The sequence below is a fragment of the Ranitomeya imitator genome, chromosome 6, assembly GCF_032444005.1.
Source record: "Ranitomeya imitator isolate aRanImi1 chromosome 6, aRanImi1.pri, whole genome shotgun sequence".
In the NCBI taxonomy this organism is placed as follows: Eukaryota; Metazoa; Chordata; class Amphibia; order Anura; family Dendrobatidae; genus Ranitomeya; species Ranitomeya imitator.
Genome location: NC_091287.1, coordinates 27,330,235 through 27,351,330, shown reverse-complemented (window position 1 = coordinate 27,351,330; position 21,096 = coordinate 27,330,235). Strand labels below are relative to the sequence as shown.

At 44.3% G+C, this 21,096-nt stretch overlaps 1 protein-coding gene across 1 annotated transcript in view; it reads left to right on the top strand.

Annotated features, from left to right (window-relative positions):
- The window catches only part of SLC25A13 (solute carrier family 25 member 13), a 107,114-nt gene that overhangs the window by 72,951 nt on the left and 13,067 nt on the right, over positions 1-21,096 (top strand). Inside the window, exons 12-15 of the mRNA XM_069729359.1 lie at positions 6,330-6,382; positions 6,557-6,637; positions 16,131-16,271; positions 20,435-20,573. Of these exons, the coding sequence (XP_069585460.1) occupies positions 6,330-6,382; positions 6,557-6,637; positions 16,131-16,271; positions 20,435-20,573 (414 nt within the window). The remainder of the gene's footprint in view (positions 1-6,329; positions 6,383-6,556; positions 6,638-16,130; positions 16,272-20,434; positions 20,574-21,096) is intronic.

Sequence of the window (21,096 nt, the reverse complement as noted above, 5' to 3'; positions counted from 1 at the left end):
ATCCAAGATGGCCGCGGATCCGGGTCCTGCAGGGAGGGAGGTGGCTTCACAGAGCCTGCTCAGAGCAGGCACTGTGAAGGCTGCAGCGCTGCATGTCAGATCAGTGATCTGACAGAGTGCTGTGCAAACTGTCAGATCACTGATCTGTGATGTCCCCCCCGGGACAAAGTAAAAAAGTAAAAAAAAATTTTTCCAAATGTGTAAAAAAAAATAAAAAAAAATATTCCAAAATAATGAAAAAAAAAAATATATATTATTCCCATAAATACATTTCTTCATCTAAATAAAAAAAAAAAACCAATAAAAGTACACATATTTAGTATCGGCGCGTCCGTAACGACCCGACCTATAAAACTGTCCCACTAGTTAACCCCTTCAGTAAACACCGTAAGAAAAAAAAACGAGGCAAAAAACAACGCTTTATTATCATACCGCCGAACAAAAAGTGCAATAACACGCGATCAAAAGGACAGATATAAATAACCATGGTACCGCTGAAAGCGTCATATTGTCCCGCAAAAAAAGAGCCGCCATACAGCATCATCAGCAAAAAAATAAAAAAGTTATAGTCCTGAGAATAAAGCGATGCAAAAATAATTATTTTTTCTGTAAAATAGTTTTTATCGTATAAAAGCACCAAACCATAAAAAAATGATATAAATGAGGTATCGCTGTAATCGTACTGACCCGAAGAATAAAACTGATTTATCAATTTTACCAAACGCGGAACGGTATAAACGCCTCCCCCAATAGAAATTCATGAATAGCTGGCTTTTGGTCATTCTTCCTCACAAAAATCGGAATAAAAAGCGATAAAAAAATGTCACGTGCCCAAAAATGTTTTCAATAAAAACGTCAACTCGTCCCGCAAAAAACAAGACCTCACATGACTCTGTGGACCAAAATATGGAAAAATTATAGCTCTCAAAATGTGGTATTGCAAAAAATATTTTTTGCAATAAAAAGGGTCTTTCAGTGTGTGACGGCTGCCAATCATAAAAATCCGCTAAAAAACTCGCTATAAAAGTAAATCAAACCCCCCTTCATCACCCCCTTAGTTAGGGAAAAATAAAAAAAAATGTATTTTTTTTCCATTTTCCCATTAGGGTTAGGGTTAGGGTTAGGGCTAGGGTTAGGGCTAGGGTTAGGGCTAGGGTTAGGGCTAGGGTTAGGGCTAGGGCTAGGGTTAGGGCTAGGGTTAGGGCTAGGGCTAGGGCTAGGGTTAGGGTTAGGGTTAGGGCTAGGGTTAGGGCTAGGGTTAGGGTTAGGGCTAGGGTTAGGGTTAGGGTTGGGGCTACAGTTAGGGTTGGGGCTAAAGTTAGGGTTAGGGTTTAGATTACATTTACAGTTGGGAATAGGGTTGGGATTAGGGTTAGGGGTTTGTCAGGGTTAGAGGTGTGGTTAGGGTTACCGTTGGAATTAGGGTTAGGGGTGTGTTTAGATTAGGGTTTCAGTTATAATTGGGGGGTTTCCACTGTTTCGGCACATCAGGGGCTCTCCAAACACGACATGGCGTCCGATCTCAATTCCAGCCAATTCTGCGTTGAAAAAGTAAAACAGTGCTCCTTCCCTTCCGAGCTCTCCTGTGTGCCCAAACAGGGGTTTACCCCAACATATGGGGTATCAGCGTACTCAGGACAAATTGGACAACAACTTTTGTGGACCAATTTCTCCTGTTACCCTTGGGAAAATACAAAACTGGGGGCTAAAAAATAAGTTTTGTGGGAAAACAAAAAGATTTTTTATTTTCACGGCTCTGCGTTATAAACTGTAGTGAAACACTTGGGGGTTCAAAGTTCTCACAACACATCTAGATAAGTTCATTGAGGGGTCTAGTTTCCAATATGGGGTCACTTGTGGGGGGTTTCTACTGTTTAGGTACATTAGGGTCTCTGCAAACGCAATGTGACGCCTGCAGACCAATCCATCTAAGTCTGCATTCCAAATGATGCTCCTTCCCTTCCGAGCCCTCCCATGCGCCCAAACGGTGGTTCCCCCCCACATATCGGGTATCAGCGTACTCAGGACAAATTGGACAACAACATTTAGGGTCCAATTTCTCCTGCTAACCTTGGAAAAATACAAAACTGGGGGCTAAAATATAATTTTTGTGGAAAAAAAATATTTTTTATTTGCATGGCTCTGCGTTATAAACTGTAGTGAAATACTTGGGGGTTCAAAGCTCTCACAACACATCAAGATGAGTTCCTTAGGGGGTCTACTTTCCAAAATGGTGTCACTTGTGGGGGGTTTCTACTGTTTAGGTACATTAGGGGCTCTGCAAACGCAATGTGACGCCTGCAGACCATTCCATCTAAGTCTGCATTCCAAATGGCGCTCCTTCCCTTCCGAACCCTCCCATGCGCCCAAACGGTGGTTCCCCCCCACATATGGGGTATCAGCGTACTCAGGACAAATTGGACAACAACTTTTGGGGTCCAATTTCTCCTGTTACCATAGGGAAAATACAAAACTGGGGGCTAAAAAATAATTTTTGTGGGAAAAAAATTTTGTTTTATTTTTATGGCTCTGCATTATAAACTTCTGTGAAGCACTTGGTGGGTCAAAGTGCTCACCACACATCCAGATAAGTTCCTTAGGGGGTCTACTTTCCAAAATGGTGTCACTTGTGGGGGGTTTCAATGTTTAGGCACATCAGTGGCTCTCCAAACGCAACATGGCGTCCCATCTCAATTCCTGTCAATTTTGCATTGAAAAGTCAAATAGCGCTCCTTCCCTTCCGAGCTCTCCCATGCGCCCAAACAGTGGTTTACTGCCACATATGGGGTATCAGCGTACTCAGGACAAATTGGACAACAACTTTTTGGGTCCAATTTCTCCTGTTACCCTTGGTAAAATAAAACAAATTGGAGCTGAAGTAAATTTTTTGTGTAAAAAAGTTAAATGTTCATTTTTATTTAAACATTCCAAAAATTCCTATTAAACACCTGAAGGGTTAATAAACTTCTTGAATGTGGTTTTGAGCACCTTGAGGGGTGCAGTTTTTAGAATGGTGTCACACTTGGGCATTTTCTATCATATAGACCCCTCAAAATGACTTCAAATGAGACGTGGTCCCTAAAAAAAAATGGTGTTGTAAAAATGAGAAATTGCTGGTCAACTTTTAACCCTTATAACTCCCTAACAAAAAAAAAAATTGGTTCCAAAATTATGCTGATGTAAAGGAGACATGTGGGAAATGTTACTTATTAAGTATTTTGTGTGACATATCTCTGTGATTTAATTGCATAAAAATTCAAAGTTTGAAAATTGCGAAATTTTCCAAATTTTCGCCAAATTTCCGTTTTTTTCACAAATAAACGCAGGTACTATCAAAGAAATTTTACCACTATCATGAAGTACAATATGTCACGAGAAAACAATGTCAGAATCACCAGGATCCGTTGAAGCGTTTCGGAGTTATAACCTCATAAAGGGACAGTGGTCAGAATTGTAAAAATTGGCCTGGTCATTAACGTGCAAACCACCCTTGGGGGTAAAGGGGTTAAATTCATGACACCACAGCAGGTTACGTCCTTATGAGTCCCCCGTTACCACTTTTTTTTTTTTATTAAAGGGACGTGTCCTATGGATCCAGTATATGATGAGCTCTTTAATTGGGGTGATCTAATCTAAATAAAAATACAAGGTGGTGCCACTGGGTGAAATCCGCAGACGCCCCGCATTTAAGAAAACTTTACAAGATGTGACGTAATGTGGCTGCAGAAATTATATGAAAGCCCTCCACCCAGTAACAAAAAAAAAAAATGGAATCTGCCCAAAACCATAAATATTCGCCTTACGTCGACCTCGTAAATCCAGCGGGGAAAAAAAACAAAAATGTAAATTAAATAAGCGAAATGATGAAAAAAAAAAAAAAAATCTTTAATGAAAACTAAACAGAAAATCCCTAAATCCCGGGAAAATACAGTTGTAAAAAGGAAATGACATCAGACAAGACAGAGGGGGGGCGGTGGTCTCCGCTCGGCTGATTTACGTCCTAGTTATTCATGATCCATCCTTCTTGCCAAATTGTCTGGATTATGAAGATGATGGGATTTCCTTTGCTAAATATTTCAGTTTTTTTGCTTCCTGAACCATTAAGGTTCACGGGTCGACCCTATAATCTTCTTTTTCAGTATGTTTTTTTTTTTTTTTTTTTTTTTTGTCTTGGACCTGGTTATGGCTGCTCTTGTGTTCTTTGCCGTGTATACAGTGCTGCACTGCGCACTGTACCGTATGCGCGCACATATCACGTACACACGGCCTAAAAGTTACTGACACAATGCAAGTTCAGGAGGTGGAAGCTTTGGGGACAGGCCGCCACCAGGAAAGTCATAGTGACTGGGGCTGTGTGCGGACACTTTCCTCTGCATCGAAGGATTAGCCTCCTCTGTGCATAGAGGGGATGGTGGTTGCTTGTATGCGACCCCTTCACTGTATGGGGGCCGTGGTGGGATTCCCAGACCTCGGGGATAGGTTCTAAATCTACATGCGTATTTTTTATTTTAAAACATTGCTCATTATATGAAGGATTTTTTGCTTTTAGGGGTTCATTTTTTTCCCTCTGTGGGGTAATATTTTAATTTTCAATATAAAATATAAACCTTAAGCAACCCCCTCCCCCAACCTCCATTTTTAGCTTATCTTCCTAGGCAGGTCCCCTAACATCCCCATGTTCGACATGGCATATATGACTGGTGAACAGAGGGGCCTGGCTGACTGCTAATTTTAAGCTTAGGTTAGCCATTGAGATGAGCAGTCAGCCAGCTCCCTTAATACGTGCATCACAGGTTCGAGCACGGGGATGAAAGCTGGGGCCCCTCAGTGTGTGTTCCCTCCTTGCTGGGGCCCCTCAGTGTGTGTCCCCCCTTCCCGGGGGCACGCCGAGTGTGTCCCCCTCTTTTCCCAGGGGCACCCGAGTGTCTGCCCCTTTTCCCTTCTCTTGCCGGGGTCCCTCAGTGTCTGGCCTCTCTTGACGGGGTCCCTCAGTGTCTGGCCTCCCTTGCCCGGGGTCCCTCAGTGCCTGGCCTCCCTTGCCCGGGGTCCCTCAGTGTCTGGCCTCCCTTGCCCGGGGTCCCTCAGTGTCTGGCCTCCCTTGCCCGGGGTCCCTCAGTGTCTGGCCTTCCTTGCCCGGGGTCCCTCAGTGTCTGGCCTCCCTTGCTCGGGGTCCCTCAGTGTCTGGCCTTCCTTGCCGGGGTCCCTCAGTGTGTTGTCGGCCCTTCCCCTGCTGGGACCCCTCAGCGTAGCCTCCTTCCCCTGCTGGGACCCCTCAGCGTAGCCTCCTTCCCCTGCTGGGACCCCCCCTGCTCAGACCCCTCAGCGTGCTCTCACTGGGACCCCTTAGTGATTGGCTGTTATCTGTGTGAAAACTTGGCGGTAATTGTTCAGTATCCCTGCAGCGCCCCCACAGGAGACATGCAGCATTTACACTCTGTCCATTTACAGCAATGAAGTGTGGCTGATAGGACAAGTCCTCCAGAGCGGGAGATGCTCTACATGTCCGGTCTCCACTCCAGACTCCTTAACGGAGATTGCCCAAATCTATTAATGGAGTTTAAGAAAACAAGCTGGACAGAAAAAAATGAATATATATAAATAATGTTTCTGTATAATATCTTTAGTATTTTATTCTATAATGAAGATACTAATATAGTGTATTTAAAGGGGTTTTCCAGATAAAATATAATTCTTTTATTTATTTTTTCTTAAACTGAACATCGTCTGTTAAGAAGTTTTATTAGTAGATATTTTTTTCTCAAAGGGGGGAAAAAAGTTAAAATGAAATAGTGAGGAGACGTATGTACATCACACCCTTCCCGCCCACAACTTTCCTAAACTGCTGACACCGCGGGGTCTAGGAGATCGTCCGCCATCACTCGATGCAGTGCGGCCTAGAAGGGGGGATGTGTCTGCGGCACTGGAAATTGGGCTCCGCTCCCAGTGTGTGGGCTCCAGGGCCGTGCATGGAAATAGTTGATTTTCTCACCTCCTAGCATTGTGCACAATTCGTTAGCCCTCAGGTCAGTCCGGTCAGTATGACGCTGTGCAAAAAAAATGTGTTTTTTTTTTTGTTTAGTTTTTTAACGTTCTCATGTATGTGAATAAAAGTCCAACTTAATAGTTTGGTTAAGGTGCAAAGCCGAGCACTGTTCTATACAACTATGGGACTCGCCAAGAGAATGAATGGCGCCATGGTTGAGCATGCCCACTGCCGCTCTGGGTAATCTGTGGGGGTCTCAGCAGCTGGACCTCCACAGATCTTGGCGTTATTACCTACCCTGTGGATTCTGATTAGCGCAATACCCATCTCTTCTATCTCTTGACAGGTCTTCTTCCTCAACTTCTGGGAGTTGCACCAGAAAAAGCCATAAAACTTACAGTAAGTGATGTATTCTCAAATGTACTTTATCTTCTCCCTTTGAAGGTCGCCAAGGCTTTATTTCTATCCCTGACCCTGCAGGCTCATTCCTCCACTTTCAATATACGACTGTCCTGTCCCTCCAGGTCTGCCTGAAATCATCAAAATGAACCATTTCTATTATCTGTGTTTCAGGTAAACGACTTTGTAAGAGATAAATTTACGATCAAAGATGGGACCATTCCCTTAGCGGCCGAGATCCTCGCCGGAGGATGTGTAAGTTCTGCACAAACTGTAGTATTATGAGCAATATATAATATTTCTAATTTTTATTCACAATACTGTTATTTTTTTTTATTACAATATTTGAAAAAAATATATATATATTTAATAAAAAACTTACTTTGATTTTTTAATATATATGCATTCAATAAATGTAACTTAAAATATGGAAACTAAAAAAAATAATTATTGCCATTGTCATGTGCTCCCGTCCTGCACTCCAATCCTGTCATGTGGTGCTCCCATCCTGCGCCCCCATTCTGGTATGTGCTGCTCCCATCCTGTGCCCCCATCCTGTCATGTGCTGCTCCCATCCTGTGCCCCCATCCTGTCATGTGCTGCTCCCATCCTGTGCCCCCATCCTGTCATGTGCTGCTCCCATCCTGCGCCCCATCCTGTCATGTGCTGCTCCCATCCTGTCATGTGCTGCTCCCATCCTGCGCCCCATCCTGTCATGTGCTGCTGCCATCCTGCGCCCCCATTCTGGTATGTGCTGCTCCCATCCCATCCTACGCCCCCATTCTGGTATGTGCTGCTCCCATCCCATCCTGTGCCCCCATCCTGTCATGTGCTGCTCCCATCCTGCGCCCCATCCTGTCATGTGCTGCTCCCATCCTGCGCCCCATCCTGTCATGTGCTGCTCCCATCCTGCGCCCCATCCTGTCATGTGCTGCTGCCATCCTGCGCCCCCATTCTGGTATGTGCTGCTCCCATCCCATCCTGCGCCCCCATTCTGGTATGTGCTGCTCCCATCCCATCCTGTGCCCCCATCCTGTCATGTGCTGTTCCCATCTTGCGCCCCCATACGGTCATGTAGTGCTCCCATCCTGCACCCCCATCCTGTCATATGCTGACCCATCCTGCGCCCCATTCTGTCATGTGCTGCACCCATCCTGCCATGTGCTACTCCCATCCTGTGCCCCCATCCTGGTATGTGCTGCTACCATCCTGCACCCCATCCTGTCATGTGCTGCTGCCATCCTGCGCCCCCATTCTGGTATGTGCTGCTCCCATCCTGTGCCCCCATTCTGTCATGTGCTGCTCCCATCCTGCATCCCCATCCTGTCATGTGCTGCTCCCATCCTGTGCCCCCATCCTGTCATGTGCTGCTCCCATCCTGTGCCCCCATCCTGTCATGTGCTGCTCCCATCCTGTGCCCCCATCCTGTCATGTGCTGCTCCCATCCTGCGCCCCATCCTGTCATGTGCTGCTCCCATCCTGCCATGTGCTGCTCCCATCCTGCGCCCCCGTTCTGTCATGTGCTGCTCCCATCCTGCGCCCCCATTCTGTAATGTGCTGCTCCCATCCATATGCCCCGTATGCTGCTCCATAAAGGTTGCTGGCCCCCATAAGATGCTTCATAGTATATGCCCCGTATGCTGCTCCATAGTATTATATGGCCCGTATGCTGCTGCGATAAAAGACATACTCGTCTATCGTCGCTGGGAGCTGAGTGCCGGGGGCTTGAGCAGGCAGGGACACCGGCTCGCTATGGGAGTCTGGTGCCGGTGTCGTCACTGGCCCAGGCCCCTGGCACTTGCTATATTCACCTGTCCCCGTTCCACCGCTTTGCGCCGCTCCGTCTTCCGGGTCCTCTGGCTGTGACTGTTCAGTCAGAGGGTGGTGCCGGCGTGCACTAATCACATCATCGCGCTCTCTGACCTGAACGTCACAGGCAGAAGACGCGGAAGACGGAGCAGTGCGCAGCAGTGGAATGGGGACAGGTGAATATAGCATACTCACCCTCCTGGAACGTCCCTGCTTCTCCGTCGGAGATCGCGGTATGCGTTCACTGCTGCTTACACATACTGCGATCTCCTGGGCTGCGTCACTCTGTGGGGTCCAGACTGCGCAGGCTATGAAGTGGTGGGACAGAGTGACGCTCCCAGCGTTATACTATAGATATAGATAGATAGATAACACTATACATATAATTATATTTTATTTATTTAGATTTTATTTTGCATGGGGACTACTCGGACCCCTAACAATCAGCTTGGATTTGTGGATAAGCTCAGCAGTAAACGTAAGAAGCACTCACAAATACAAATTAAACCCAGTATAGGATCATAAGGGCTTAAGGTACCTTCACACATAACGATATTGTTAACGATATTGTTGCTTTTTGTGACGTAGCAACGATATCGTTAATGAAATCGTTCTGTGTGACAGCGACCAACGATCAGGCCCCTGCTGGGAGATCGTTGGTCGCTGAATAAAGTCCAGAACTTTATTTCGTCGCTGGATCTCCCGTGGACATCGCTGGATCGGCGTGTGTGACACCGATCCAGCGATGTCTTCACTGGTAACCAGGGTAAACATCGGGTAACTAAGCGCAGGGCCGCGCTTAGTAACCCGTTGTTTACCCTGGTTACCATCCTAAAAGTAAAAAAAAACAAACACTACATACTTACCTACCGCTGTCTGTCCTCCAGCGCTGAGCTCTGCTCTCCTCCTGTACTGACTGTGAGCGTCGGTCAGCCGGAAAGCAGAGTGGTGACGTCACCGCTCTGCTTTCCGGCCGCTGTGCTCACAGCCAGTACAGGAGGAGTGCAGAGCACAGCGCTGGAGGACAGACGGCTGTAGGTAAGTATGTAGTGTTTGTTTTTTTTTACTTTTAGGATGGTAACCAGGGTAAACATCGGATTACTAAGCGCGGCCCTGCGCTTAGTAACCCGATGTTTACCCTGGTTACCGACATCGTTGGTCGCTGGAGAGCGGTCTGTGTGACAGCTCTCCAGCGACCAAACAGCGACGCTGCAGCGATCCGGATCGTTGTCGGTATCGCTGCAGCGTCGCTTAATGTGAAGGGGCCTTTAATCCTCTGCAAATTAAAGACACAAAAAGAGCACAGCGAGGTCAAAAATACTCTGTTGTAAAGAAGTCACAGTAAATGAGCAAGTGCTAGTCAAAAAATGAAAAAAATACAGGGCATTTAGTTAATACGTAATATGCAAAAAAAAAAAGGATTAACTAAATACCCTGTATTTTTTTTTTTTTTTTGACTAGCACTTGCTCATTTACTGTGACTTCTTTACAACAGAGTATTTTTGACCTCGCTGTGCTCTTTTTGTGTCATCAAGTTTCTTGGTGGTGTGAACAGGTTTCTACAGACTTGTTCACTGTGCAAGTAGCCCATGTGTTTTTTGGCTCTACAAATTAAGCCTACCGTTATTGTATTCTTGCCTTTAGTGTAAAAAAAAAAAAATGCTGTTTGATCAATATGGTAATTGGTGTGCATGGCGCACCCTTGGTGTAGCGCAGAACTCCGTGCTCCGCTCCCTGAATTGTCGTCACACATCCCCTTCGCTCACGCTTGCCTAGAGTGAGCGCCGCCTGAAGAATCCTTCTGCACGCACACTGATGGCGCAGGAGCCGGCGCTTAGGCGCACACAGATCGCCATGCTGTTTGCCGATGATCCGTAAGCATAAGGCGACGGGGGTGAATGCAAATATTAAGAAAAAGTGTATAGGGCTTTGCAGATTTTTTTGGGCCGATTTGTTTCGGCTTCATGTATATAAAATCAGAAGACCCCCTTCCCCTTAATTTTTATGTCTTGCAGCGGGAGTCTGGAGGTGTTCTGCTCAACCCGAGCCATTACTAATAAAGTAAGTTTGCGAGGTCATGTCGCCCCTTGTGAAAAGATCAATGCACCTAATTCTGCATGGAGGCTCCTAATAAGCGGCCCCTCTGTGATCAGTCATGTCTGACCACCTCCCTGCCTTCCCTTTTCCCCGGTGTATCTCCTTTTATTCCAGTAGAGGCAGGATGACCTCTATATTGCAGCAATATAGGCTCGGCTCGTCCTCCTTTCCGTGGAGCGGCCTGACAGGCACAAGTCACGGAGCTGCCGGGAAGTTCTGCGGAGACGTCAGGCGGTGATTCGGTCGCTGCTTTGTTTGATCGCTGACCTTGCTCTAAATTCCAAGTACTGTCCCTTGTTCTGTAGCCGCCGTGACTCATCTTGAAAGCCGGGTCATAATAAAAAAAACTTAGGAAAATAAAAAGGCAGAATAATGAAAGGCTCCCAGCTCCTTCAGAACGAGCATCCTTGTCAATGTCTATCTGATCACTTACAAGATATTGCACCCCTGATGTATGCAGAGATCGTGGGTTGCAGAGGTTCCTGGTGTCTCAGAAGCCCCAGAAGAAGCACACGAAGGCCACGTCCAGAAGGTTCAGTGCTTGGATCGTTAAAGGGTTTGTTCAGAACTACAATATTGGAAAGGTCATCAATATCAGACATGGTTGCCTTGTTTGCACCTTCACGTTCACCTTCAAATCTCAGACATTTGTCATGTTCTCAAGACCTGCACCCATCTCGATGATTGGACCTCTTCTTGCACTCTTGGCAAGGGCTTGCCTTCTCCTTTTAGACAGAGCTTACAATCGCCGACGTCCCTGTAGACCTAATTGTGTGTGATATCAGACAAGGATCTGTAAATTTGTAAAGTTTTGGAAGTTTCTGGGCCACAGAGATCCTCTCCATGAATGGGCAAGTAATCTACATGATGGTGGCCCATCCTCGTTTCCAGGCACAATCTGCTGTGAACCATTTCTTCGGCCATATGTTGGTGACTTGTTTGTAGCTTCCTACTCTGGGCCTCCAACAATTCCTACGGTTAAATATCTGCAGGGCTTGACAAACCTTTTCTTTTGTACGTGGTAATAGACACTATTTGGACAAGTATGTTCTTCCACCTATAGGCGCTTTTGTGACCTCCCATTCTACGCCTATAGACGTTGATATGGAGGCGGCCCCTTTGTAGATGTAACGACTACCGCTCTTCCGCAAAGACTTTGGGCACAGTCATGGGGGACAGAAAAGGGTCTTCACCAAACTGTTGCCACAAAGTTGAGGCTACAATTGTCCACAATGTCTTGTGTTGAAGATTAAGATTTCCCATTAGTGGAACTAAGGGTCTGAGGCCGCCCCCTGATAACAGCCCATAGCATTATCCTCCTCCACCATCTGTACAGGGGCACAGTGCAGTCAGGGGGTAACGTCCTCCTGGAATCACCAAACCCAGACTCCTCCATCAGATAGAGAAGTGCGATCCGTCACTGAACAGAACACGTCTCCTCCAGAATCCGATAGTGGCAGCTTTACACCACTCTATCCGACACTCAGGATTGTGCTTGGTGATCTACGGCTGCATACAGCTGCTCAGCCACAAAGCTTCTGGGGGGCCCCTTGTTTGTGCTGATATCAGAAGAGGTCTGGACTTTATGGAGGTGACTTTTCTGCTCCTTAGCACTCGGCTCCCCTCTCTGTAACATTACGGAGTATCCACTTTTTGGCTGAGTTGCTGCGGTTTCATTCCACTTCTCAATAATATCACTCACAGGTTATGGGGGAAGATTTAGGAGGGTTATATTCCTGGGGCGACTGAGGGACCAGATGGTTTACACCGGGGTGACTGACCCTCCAAATGATTTACACCGGGGGTGACTGACCGGCCAAATGATTTACACCGGGGGCGACTGAGGGACCAGATGGTTTACACCGGGGGCGACTGAGGGACCAGATGGTTTACACCGGGGGCGACTGAGGGACCAGATGGTTTACACCGGGGGCGACTGAGGGACCAGATGGTTTACACCGGGGGCGACTGAGGGACCAGATGGTTTACACCGGGGGTGACTGACCGGCCAAATGATTTACACCGGGGGCGACTGAGGGACCAGATGGTTTACACCGGGGGCGACTGAGGGACCAGATGGTTTACATCGGGGGCGACTGAGGGACCAGATGGTTTACACCGGGGGTGACTGACCGGCCAAATGATTTACACCGGGGGCGACTGAGGGACCAGATGGTTTACACCGGGGGCGACTGAGGGACCAGATGGTTTACACCGGGGGTGACTGAGGGACCAGATGGTTTACACCGGGGGTGACTGAGGGACCAGATGGTTTACACCGGGGGTGACTGACCCTCAAAATGATTTACACCGGGGGCGACTGAGGGACCAGATGGTTTACACCGGGGGTGACTGAGGGACCAGATGGTTTACACCGGGGGTGACTGACCCTCCAAATGATTTACACCGGGGGCGACTGAGGGACCTGATGGTTTACACCGAGAGCAACGGCGACTGAATGAGAAACTGTAATTCAGTGATTAAGACGTGTCCCGATACTTTCCTCCATGTACTGTATCACGCCTTGTTCCGGGAGTCCCTGCGCTGCCGCCTTCCTTCCTCGCCTTCTCTACTCTTTGCCTCCGACACATGGACTCGTATGTATTGTGACTTTTCTACCTGCCGTACGAGGATGATTACGCTTGCTGAGAACATGGTTGCTACGTTCTCCCTTCCTGTAATTGCGGTTATCCATGCCAACCTCACGATCCATGCCACTCAACAAACCTTTGTGCCCATTGATAACATTCCACGGCCTCTCATGGGGTTGGTGTCACACGATCCCCTCCACTTTACTCTCCAGTCGAGCGTCACCGGGTTCTGACTCCAGAGACCCCGAGGAGTTCACCTTGCATGGTAATTACTGGGAATTAGTCCGCATGGCTAATTTTGTCCACTTCTCCATTGTGCAATTTTCTGTTTTGTAAATTTGATTCCCCCCCCCCCCCTTTTTTTTTTATAAACCCATGAGCCTCGTGACCCCGCGGTTCAGCAAATGGCTTTTTAGCTGCTTTCATCGCATTAAATAGACGCGGTAAAAATGTGTCAGGTCTTTGTGCCGAGAGAACACAAACAAAGCTCGAAGGTCAACGCTAAGGAGGAAGAACAGATCGTGGTGGAGAGAGATATCGTTATTAGTAGCCAGCAAGTCATATTTAATTTTGAAAAAGTGTAACTTAGAAGGCCGGAAAAAGAGACTTTACGCCCCGTCATTGTGACCCTCGGAGCGAGCCTCTTATATCAGCCCTCGGCAATGAAATGAGACTCGAGACGTCATCCACCGTTGTATACAAACGGAGACCTTCACGCCTGAGCCTCGACGCGTTTCCATTTTTTTTTTTTTTTTTTTTTGCGAGAAAGAGCGATTCCTCCCTAGATCTCGGCGCTCGTCACAAAAGGCAACCACTCCGCTGGATGGCACTGACGTTGTCTGTCATTATTGTGTCCTTTTAACCCAAAATCGCTCTGTGAACCCAGCTCTGACCTTCTTCAGGATTTTACTTGAGACACCTATAGTGAGGATGTCAGTATCTGAAGATTCCAGGTGGTGTCTTAATATATTTTTATTCCGTGGATCTTTTTTTTTTTTTTCCCCATTTTTGTCCAATGATATTCATTTTAGTAAAGTTTGCACCAAATCATGTGGATTTTGTTGCATTGCAAAAGGTCAAATCTGAAAATCCACGGCACAAATCATCCTACTCCTGCGGGTATTTTGCAGAGCGCTCGGATGGGATTTCTAAAAATGGAATCCGATGTAACACGTTGCAAATTTTACATAAAATTGTAACAGCCTCAACGAACGGCAGCGCCGTGACCACCAGCATGGAAGACATCAGATCTCTGCCTGCTGTCAGTGAATTGGAATCTTCCTGAACTTATGCTGGTGCTGGTTGCTCAGGTGCTAGGGTTTTTTTTTTTAATAAAGTTTGAGTGGTCTTCTACACAAAAAAATTTGCTATTAAATCGAACTGTGAATATTTCCACTTTGACGGCAAGCAGGGATCTTAAGACGAAAAAAAAAAAAATTACCGTAGCTGACATTGAAGTATAGAACCCGTAGAGAGTGCATTCTTGACTTTTGTGGTTTGTTTTTTTTTGCAAAAGATGTGACATGTAAAAGTGCACTGAAACAAGTCTTCGGTAATACTTTGTTGTGGCGCTAGTGTGCTTTGAATTGAAAAAGTTGGGAAAAGTTTTTGTGCTTTTTAGATTTTTGGTGTGTGTGTATATTTATAGAGATATATAGATGTATGTGTATATATCTATATATATATATATCTATATATCGAGATCCTCTTTATTCGGCCGCAGTAACGGCCTTGCTAGCTGAACCCAACAATGTGACACAGGAGCCGGGACCTCACTGCCTTTGTAATGTCAGTCATGTGGGTTGTTCCGCAACTTGGCCGAACTTCTAAGCGCTCTGCCGCACACATGAAGATGAAACACTGCACACTTTTAATTTATTTATTTTTTCTTTTCCTTCTTCCTGCTACAGAACATGGCAACGCTGGTCACAACTTTAACTAATCTGTTTCTACCAGTGGGAATTAGTCATTGCGTGAAATTCCTTTCCACCTTTCCAGCCGCTCGTTGTCACTCTAACCACTCTTATTTCTTTCTATTTCTATATAACTAATTTTTATACACTTTTAGATCGGTGGCATATTAATGAAATATAACTGCGATGATACTGATTACTATGGTCAAGATTGTATAGGGGCAGTATTATAGTAGTTATATTCCTGTACATAGGGGCAGTATTATAGTAGTTATATTCCTGTACATAGGGGCAGTATTATAGTAGTTATATTCCTGTACATAGGAGCAGTATTATAGTAGTTATATTCTTGTACATAGGGGCAGTATTATAGTAGTTATATTCTTGTACATAGGAGCAGTGTTATAGTATTTATATTCTTGTACATAGGGGCAGTATTATAGTAGTTATATTCTTGTACATAGGAGCAGTATTATAGTAGTTATATTCTTGTACATAGGGGCAGTATTATAGTAGTTATATTCTTGTATATAGGAGGCAGTATTATAGTAGTTATATTCTTGTACATAAGGGCAGTATTATAGTAGTTATATTCTTGTACATAGGGGGCAGTATTATAGTAGTTATATTCTTGTACATAGGGAGCAGTATTATAGTAGTTATATTCTTGTACATAGGGAGCAGTATTATAGTAGTTATATTCTTGTACATAGGGGGCAGTATTATAGTAGTTATATTCTTGTACATAGGGGCAGTATTATAGTAGTTATATTCTTGTACATAGGGGCAGTATTATAGTAGTTATATTCTTGTATATAGGAGGCAGTATTATAGTAGTTATATTCTTGTACATAAGGGCAGTATTATAGTAGTTATATTCTTGTACATAGAGGGCAGTATTATAGTAGTTATATTCTTGTACATAGGGGCAGTATTATAGTAGTTATATTCTTGTACATAGGGGCAGTATTATAGTATTTATATTCTTGTACATAAGGGCAGTATTATAGTAGTTATATTCTTGTACATAGGGGGCAGTATTATAGTAGTTATATTCTTGTACATAGGGGGCAGTATTATAGTAGTTATATTCTTGTACATAGGAGCAGTATTATAGTAGTTATATTCTTGTACATAAGGGCAGTATTATAGTAGTTATATTCTTGTACATAGGGGGCAGTATTATAGTAGTTATATTCTTGTACATAGGGGCAGTATTATAGTATTTATATTCTTGTACATAGGGGCAGTATTATAGTAGTTATATTCTTGTACATAGGGGGCAGTATTATAGTAGTTGCATTTTTACAAGCAATATGTTCACGTCGTGTATTTTAGGCTGGCGGCTCACAAGTAATATTCACCAATCCCCTGGAAATTGTGAAGATCCGATTGCAAGTGGCAGGAGAAATTACCACTGGCCCCCGTGTTAGCGCCCTGAGCGTTCTCCGGGACCTGGGCTTCTTTGGACTTTACAAGGTAACTCTCGTCATCCTTTGCTATGAAGGCCTCTCTTTTCTTATCATATAGAGTTGCTCTTTACACAGACTTATACTAGAGGAAATCTCCTACAAGTCCATATGACAGATCCGCATTACACTGTAGACTACTTCTTCCTTTATCATGAATCTGCCAGTTTCCAAACAAGTGGCAGAAATAACTAGAGAATCACACGCATGTCTTACTGAGGTCTTGCTTTGTAGCAGAAAGTCAGTGTAGACCTGATAACATTGGGATCGCTCAGGTGAGGTGCAATAAAGCCCCCTGGTGTCTGCTCTGGGTAATTGTCGGCTCAGGTGGTGCCCAGGTATCCAGCCTCCTCAGCCTCACTCCATATACGGAGCAGGTGGGAAAAAATTTGCATATTATCTGGTGCCAGGTTCTTTTTAAATTAAGTGGAATGCCTTGTCACCCAGATATACCTTCAGTTTATGATCAATGGAAGCGTGACCTTAGTGACCCCCACTGATCCAAACAATAGAGGGAATGCCGCATTGGTTTATTGTGATGTCCCCTCCCCTGCAGAGCCGCCCTCCTGGCCAAGCAGAGAACTGCAGCTGATCTCCTTAAAGTTGATGGGGCAATTTTCAGTCTTCCTGTATGACCAGGTATCGCTGCGCAGGGAGAACTTATGTGACTGCACTACATCGACGCTGAATTTTTGGGTCAGAAAATGTATATAGGAGGCTGTATTACAGCAGCTGGCCCCCTTATTACTACACCAGTGCCTCATCCCCTCTGTTTAATAGTCCCAGAGATGAGACCCCACTAATCCTAAACTGACAGCACATTCTAGTGTTGTTTCCCATCGCTTTATATAAATGTAACATCCCTTTAATGCACTTTAACCCCTATATGGCTAGGTGATTTTTTTTTTTTTTTTCATTACTCTTTTCCCCAAGGGTTATAACTTTTTTTTTTTTTTTATTTTTTATTTTCATTGCCTCTTTGCGAGGTGGGTTTTTGCAGGATGAGTTGTAGTTTTGATTGACACCATTCATTTTACCATATAATCTACTAATACAAAATTCTAAGTAAAGAGTTAAAAAAATAAAATAAATAATAATAATAATTCTACCATTATTTTTTGGGTTTTGTTTTTGCACCGTCCATTTTGCAGCAAAATCTGACCTGCTAACATGACGGTACAATTACACCAATCGTACAAGATTTTTTTTTTATTATTCCTTAGTCATGAACAAAATGTAGAACGTGTTTTTTTTTTTTTTTGTTTTTAAGCTTTTTGTCCCCATTTTCTGAGACCCATTATTTTTTTTATTATTCTGCCAGTTGGAGCTGTTAAAGGCTTGTTTTGGATTTTTTTGCACATGGAGATTTTTGTCTTTTAATATTTTGGAAAAAAATTACACTTTTTGATTGCTTTTTTTTTTGATTGGCAGCCAAAAAAAAATGTAATTCCTAAAAATTTAGATTTTTTTTTTACAGTATTTAGCGCACATTACAAGCACTTTTGCAATTTTCTTCTTATTCAAATTTTCAGCCGTTCTCGAGATAGTAACACTTTTTTGTTTACCTTTTCTTGCCTTGGAGACCGACCACCGCTGCTAGACAGCACAACAATCACAGTGCTCACAAGCTTTTTTTTTTTTCTTTTTTTTTCTATTCGTCTTGTAAGCAACGTTTTGTAGCCATGCCAGAAACGCTGGTGCGCTTAATCGCAGCTTACAAGCTAGACAGCTGCGGTGGTCGGTCTCCTAGGCAACAAGATATAAACAGAATAAAAGTGTTTAAAACTCAAAAAACGGCTGCAAATTTTAATAAGCAGTAAATTACAAAAATGCTAGTAATTTAATTTACAGCTTGTATCTGAAAATTATCCATGTATGAAGATCGGAGAATAACACTTTTTAATTCTATAAGTTCTTTCAATTTCTATCGGTTTTCTCAATATTTTGCATTATTTTTTTTTTATTTTATTTTTTTTCTTATTAAAACTCTGAGTAAATTTTATTTTTCCGTTTTAGTTGCCTTCATAATAAACTTGTAGAAACCGTAGCCAATATTTTAGGTCACGTAAGTGTCCATTATGTAAATGGACCTTATCGCCCCCTCATCCTATAGTGTCTGATCGGTTGCGCCCCTTCGCAGGTAAAACCTTGGGGTTTACACATCCCTGATTTTGCCGGAGGAGGTGGACAACCTTGGTGAATCACGGAGCCAGTTGCCGTCTATTGTTTGCAGCCATTGACTCCAAATGGCAATTATTTCTAGACCCTGTAAGATATATAAGGAAAAGGAAGGGGGGGGGAAAAAAAGTGCTTAAGAGGGGGTGGGAGCGTCTACAGGTGCCAGGAGCATTAAATAACCCCAGCAGACAAGGTGCACCTCTGTCTTCCATAGATGAAGGCTTCTCCCTCCCCGTCTGGCATTTTCCCCCTTGCACGAGACAATGTGCATTCACTGCAGGAGACCGGGCTAAGCCTGCGTCTCCCAGACGTGCTGGCTCCTTCTGCCCAACCCGACACAGAGGTGCCTTTGTGAGCGTAATTACTCTCCCCTTGTTGTAGAGATGGCTGTTTTTATGCAGGTACGGACACTTTTTTTTTTTTTTTGGAATATGCAAAAATTAGCATGCTAAAGAAAAGTCCTCCGAGCTTGGTGGGTAATGAACGCCACCCCCCCCCCAACCCACGGCCGGGCATCCTACTTGGAGGAACCTGGGGACGCAAAGGGTTAAACACAGCTTTTTTTTTAATGTTTATACAGCATCCTAATAAATGATCTCTCGGCCGGACATTCGTCATTTCCCCGACAGAAGCCGGGACGTAACTCAGCTTAACACAATGGGTGACACCTGACGTGGCGGCCCGTAACCGCAGCCGCTGCCTTATTTTTATTTGCATTTTTTTTTTCTTTTTTTTTTTTTGTATAATTAATTGGGATTTAATGCCTCGCCGCGATTTGTTTGCATTTCGCTTTAACCACGGTAATAAAAAAAAAATATATATATATATATATATATATATATATATATATATATATATATATATATATATATATATATATATATATATATATATATATATAAAAATCAGTTTTGCATTCATTGGACGAACGTGTCCACATACATGGGGGGGGGGGTACATTCATGGATAAATAATGGCGCATTCTTTAGGTGCACTGGGATGACAAGCGGCAGGATTTATTGGCACCAAGAAGGGGGGTTTAATTGGACAGCAACTTTATATTAAAGGGGGAATGATTTTGATTGTAGGAGCAGCGGACGGTTAACGTCTTTTTTTTTTTTTTTATTAAACATATTTATTAAAAATGGCGTCCCTATCTTGTGCACTTTTTAAAACTGCGTTTTAAAAAAAAATATATAAGTTTATCAGATTATAAAATATATATTTTTTTATTATATATGGATAGAAAAATCTGTGTAAAAATAATTGTACAGCACAGAGTAAAAATATTGATGCTGATGAGTTTAATGCATTAGGGTGCGACAGGCTGCGCAGCCGGCGCTCTGTCTTTCCCCTTTGAGCCAATGGAAGCACATTTTTTGTTTGTCACGTGACAAGTTCGTCCCACTGTGACGCCGCACTGTTATTCTACAGATAATGAATCCACCCTAACTACCCACATACAAGCACATTTGGCAGAGGGAGAGGGGATTAGGTCGCTGCCGGACAACTCTAATGGCGGCCTACCTCACTGGGGAATCGGATGGGTCATCTTTATAGGCTGCCCTACGCTAGGGTAGAACGTTAGAGCTGTAAATCCGTACTCTGCGTAACCGAACATAGCAGATCGGACACAGAGACCAGTGAATTTAGGAGAGATCTGCCCCATCTCCTTGACGAGCCATTCCTACCTATCCCAAGTGACAAAAGGATCGGACATGTTGAAATCAAACAGCCCAATCGTTCTCATTCCAGGGAACTTTGAATACCCCCCCCTTACAAATGTCCCACCGAAATCCGCAGGTTTACCCTACATTAATCTGATACGTAAGGGCACAAACATTACCTGTCAGGGCTGACGGCACCAAAGCTTTCCAGTGCCCAACTAATGACTAGAAAATATGTGTTAAAGGGGTTAGACAGGGACTTGGCCTCCTGTTATAGAATTGCTCCAGTGATCGGTACTTGACCCGTCTTGGTTTGTCTCCCACGCAGGGCGCCAAGGCCTGCTTTCTCCGGGATATCCCCTTTTCGGCCATATATTTTCCCTGCTATGCACACCTGAAAAGCCGCTTCGCTGGAGAGGACGGCAGAGTAAGCCCCGGGTATCTCCTCCTAGCTGGAGCCATCGCCGGTAAGTGAAGCGCGTCTGTGCTCATTTAAAAGGGTTCTCCACTATGAATAAAAAGCTTCCAACAAGTTAACAACATAAAATCGATCCACCCCCGCACCAGGTCTGCCGCTGCACAGTTCTCCCATTGGTCTGTTATTTCCTGTTTGTGACCGCTGCAGCCAATCACTGGAAGAGAGAGGGTGAGACGTCTCCAACCATTGGCCACCCGTCCCTGTGGCAGGATGTCATCCCTGCAGGAGGAATTAAGCAGCGTTAGAAGAGGACATGCGTGGGGCGGGCGAGATATTAAAGGAGTTTTCCGATGCAACTTGCTTCTGATGCAGTCGTGAGCTGCAGTAGACAACTCCTTTAATTTTTTTTTTGTAACCCTTTCTAAGTCTTTAAAAAAGTTTTACTAAAAATACTAATACTCATAATTAGACTTCAAAAAATATTTAAGATGGGGACACAGGTATGTATTATAATTTTGTGTCTTACCACATTGCCTTTAATATTAACCTGTTGGCTCTCATCCCGATGAGTG